This window comes from Lipotes vexillifer, unplaced genomic scaffold, assembly GCF_000442215.2.
Source record: "Lipotes vexillifer unplaced genomic scaffold, Lipotes_vexillifer_v1.1 scaffold1699, whole genome shotgun sequence".
NCBI lineage: Eukaryota > Metazoa > Chordata > Mammalia > Artiodactyla > Lipotidae > Lipotes > Lipotes vexillifer.
Window position 1 is genome coordinate 253,747 of NW_006796961.1, and position 4,024 is coordinate 257,770.

At 56.2% G+C, this 4,024-nt stretch overlaps 1 protein-coding gene across 1 annotated transcript in view; it reads left to right on the forward strand.

Annotated features, from left to right (window-relative positions):
- The first annotated feature begins 299 nt into the window (after positions 1-299).
- The window catches only part of NDUFB7 (NADH:ubiquinone oxidoreductase subunit B7), a 4,883-nt gene continuing 1,158 nt past the window's right edge, over positions 300-4,024 (forward strand). Inside the window, exon 1 of the mRNA XM_007469040.1 lies at positions 300-472. Within this exon, the coding sequence (XP_007469102.1) occupies positions 361-472 (112 nt within the window). The 5' untranslated portion in view covers positions 300-360. The remainder of the gene's footprint in view (positions 473-4,024) is intronic.

Consider the following 4,024-nt stretch of genomic DNA (forward strand, 5'->3'; position numbering starts at 1 on the left):
TTTTTTGAAATACGACGTAAGAATAATTTTCATTTGTGCTCTAGCTTCGGGAGACCAGAGGCGCCCAGGGAGGGTGGGAGGAAGCCCCAGGCTCGCATCGTCCACCCTCTCCTGCGCAGATGGATTTCCAGAAGCAGAGAGGCCCCCTCTGGCGATCACCAGAGTAGGAGGCGCGCACCTTAGTATCTCAGCCCAACCGCCAGGTGGCGCCAGAGGTACCCTGAAGTCCTCCGGAGTCGTTCATCTCTATGATCCCCAACTGCGGCCTGAGCAACCCGGAAGCCGTCGCTGGCCAAGGAGTGCTTCCGGGTAGGAGCTGGGTGACCCTGGCTGCTGCAGGACCCTGCGGCGACAGCAACCATGGGGGCGCACCTAGCCCGGCGCTACCTGGGCGATGCATCGGTGGAGCCCGACCCCCTGCGGATGCCCACCTTCCCGCCAGACTACGGCTTCCCCGGGCGCAAAGAACGCGGTGAGTCCCAGTGCGCAGGCGCGGCTGGCGGGAGTTTGGGGTGGGCGCCGGAACTCCTGAACCCCTGAACCCCAGGGTCGGCTGGGCTCGAGCGTCATGCACTGTGTCTGGGTTCAGCTCTGACCTCGGCCCGGAGGAGTCCAGAGGGCGCGCGTGTCCCTGCCTGAGTGTGGAGGCGTTCCAGGCAGAGGGCACTGTTTGAACAAAAAGCCCGGGGGCAAAAGAGAGTGGCGACACAGGACCTAATGAGGCGGTAGAAGTTGGACTTAGTCCTGGAGTGAGTGGGGTACTATGGGAGGGTTTATCGCGGAAGGGACGTGCTTATTGTACCTCTGTCCAGATGTCGCTGCTATTTTTAGGTATGCTAGAGAAAACACAACGGGGGCTCACGCCGCACATATTGTTCTGCACGTTGCTTTTTTTATTCGTTAATATCACAAAGATATCGAGCGCCAGTCCTGGACCAAGTCCCAAGTTGGGCACCGAGGATGCAGCAGGCACTGACTAAGGGGGAACTCACAGCCTTGTAGGGAAGACAAAGGAACCTGGCGGATCTTGATGATGGCTCCTGGGAGTATCAAGGCGGGCTTTCAGGAGACTCTGACTGGAAGGGAGGCCTGCGGGAGATGCGGAGGAGTTGGCCACACCGAGACCAAGGAGAGGGGAGAGCTAGTGCTTCAAAGCAGAGGAGGGACACGATCAGATTTGCTTTATCAAAAGGTCACGCTGGCTGCCAGGTGGGCGACGACTTGGAGACAGGGAGACCCCTAAGGGAATGGGGTGGTGCAGAGAGGTGTGGATTTAGGAGAATGTTGGGAGGTACAGTCCTATGGTGTCTCGAGTCCTTGTAGTTCCTTCAGCCCCACTGGAACGTGCAGTCCATCAGTACCCTCACCTCCTTATCATGTCAGTCCTTCACACTGCCCCTCACACCCTGCTTTCCCATTCATGTTTTGCAAACACAAGGAGCCGCCCCACCCCATCCCCTCCTGTCTTGCTTAACCAGAACCCTGGTTAAAGCCAGCTCCCCTCCGTGGCTCCTGTCCCTGTGCAGCTGAACATCGGGAGAAAAACACCCATCCTCCCTGACTGGTCTCCCAGTTGCTCCCCCAGTTGACTCTTCATGCTGCTGTTTTCCTGTCACATTCCCTGGCCCTTCGCTTTCTCCTGCTCCTTCATAGACCATGGTCTCACGCCTTCTCTCAGACTCCAGCACCTCCTTTCAGCTAGTCACTTTGTATCCTCTTAAGAAAGTAGAAGCAGCCAAAAGAGCTCTCGTGGGCTCCCTTCATCCCTGCTTCCTACACACCCTGGACTCCACCTTCTCTCCTGTTAGCCCAGATGATCTGCCCCGGCTTTAGCTAAGCCTCTGCTCCAGGTGAGCCCTCTGATGCCCTCCATCCTATCCTCTCACCTACCCAAGGACTGCCCCAACCACTCTCCCTCTCTTGCAAGGTTGGTTTTCCCATCAACATGCAAATACACTGTTATTTCTGCTGTTGTAAAATCCTCTCCTGGGGCTTCCCTGGTGGCGCAGTGGTTAAGAATCCGCCTGCCAATGCAGGGGACATGGGGGTCCAGGAAGATCCCACATGCTGCGGAACAACTAAGCCCGTGCGCCACAGCTGCTGAGCCTGCGCTCTAGAGCCCGCGAGCCACAACTGCTGAAGCCCGCGCGCCTAGAGCCCGTGCTCCACAACAAGAGAAGCCCCCGCAGTGAGAAGCCCGCACACCGCGACGAAGCCCGCGCGCAGCAACGAAGACCCGACGAGCCAATAAATAAATAAAATTTTTTAAAAATATATATATATATATATTTTTTTGGCTGTGTTGGGTCTTCGTTTCTGTGCGAGGGCTTTCTCTAGTTTTGGCAAGCGGGGTACACTCTTCATCGCGGGCCTCTCACTATCGTGGCCTCTCTTGTTGCGGAGCACAGGCTCCAGACGTGCAGACTCAGTAGTTGTGGCTCACGGGCCTAGTTGCTCCGCGGCATGTGGGATCTTCCCAGACCAGGGCTTGAACCTGTGTCCCCTGCATTAGCAGGCAGATTCTCAACCACTGCACCACCAGGGAAGCCCTAAAAAAAATTTTTTTTTAATAAAAATAAAAAAATAGAATCCTCTCCTGGCCCCACCTCCTCCTCCAGCTACCTCCCCACCACTTCACTGACAGGGCTGTGGTCAGGCTTCCTCCCCACCCTCACTACGTCTGTATTGCTAAGCCCCGTTGTCAGATTCTCAGGTATAACTCCACTACGGCAGCAGCAGGCACTGCCGGTCGCTGCCATTTCCTGGGAGCCCCTCTTCACGTGGTTCCAAGACCCCACAGCTCCCGCCCACCTCCCTGCCTTGTAAATGCCAAGGCGCCCCACTGCGTGGGTCTCTCCTGTCTCCACCCACTCCCACCACTCCCTGGGGGTCTCTGCTAGTCCTCCGGTTTCAAATGGCTGCTGTGCACCAGTGCTGGAGTTTTTATCTGCAGCTGGGCCTTGACCCTGAACCCCAGACTCATGGACCTCACTGCCTGCTTGGCATCTCCACTCCACATTTAACGGGCATCTTGCACTCAGCAGGCCTGGAACAGAGCTCCTGACCTCTGCTGTGCCTCCCTCCGGCGCTGACCACCACATGCTCAGGCCGAAACCCCTGGGGCATCCCGCCTGTCCTCCCACTTCAGGGCCTTTGCACCTGCTGTTACGCTCTTGGGGATGCCTTACCCGGGTGTCTATGTGGCCCACTCCCTCACCTTCATATGCCACCTTTTGACAGACCCCTCCATCTGAAGTTGTGACCCATCTCCCCACACTGCCTCTCTCTCTCCCTTGTTTTATTTTCCTCCCTAATACTTAGCATTGTCAGGCATCCTACAGCATCTAGCTCTACCTGTTTGTTCTGTGTCTCCCTCCAAGAGCAGGGAGGGATCCTTGCCTGGCATGTTCCCTTGTATATCCCCAGCACCTAGCACACAGTAGGTGCTCCATAAATCCTGGCTACTGACTCATCATGCTGGAGCATCGGGTGTGAAGCGCCACCTTGACATGGAAACTATCGGGCTGCAGGTGGACACAAGGCCTGGGGCTCAACGATCTACGGGGTGGAGACGGAAGCCATGAATTAGAATGAGCGGAGGGCTCTTAGCAAGAACCACCAGAAGCCAAGGCTTAATGTTTGGGCAGCTTAATGTTTGGACAGCCATAGAGACAGGAGGAAATCTGGGGAGGGTGTGGCAGAGAGGGGGCCCACGGGAAGAGAATGTTCGAGAAAGGAGCAGCATCTAGGACCAAGAAAGATGGGGTAAGTTGAGGGGGGCAGGGGTTCCCTTGAGTATGCAGGAAGGCTAGGTCCTGTGTGCCCCGTGCTGGGTGGGGACAGAGCTCAGGATCACCAGCACAGTGGGCGCGGGCTGGGGTGTGTGCCCACGATTACTCACGGCCCCCAAATGGGCCCCAGTTGAAGTGAAGGTTGATTTCATCCCTGTGGGGTTTACCAGGTAGGTGGGGCAGCAGGACGAGGATTTTTTTTTTTTTTTTTTTTTTTTTTTTTTTTTTTTTTT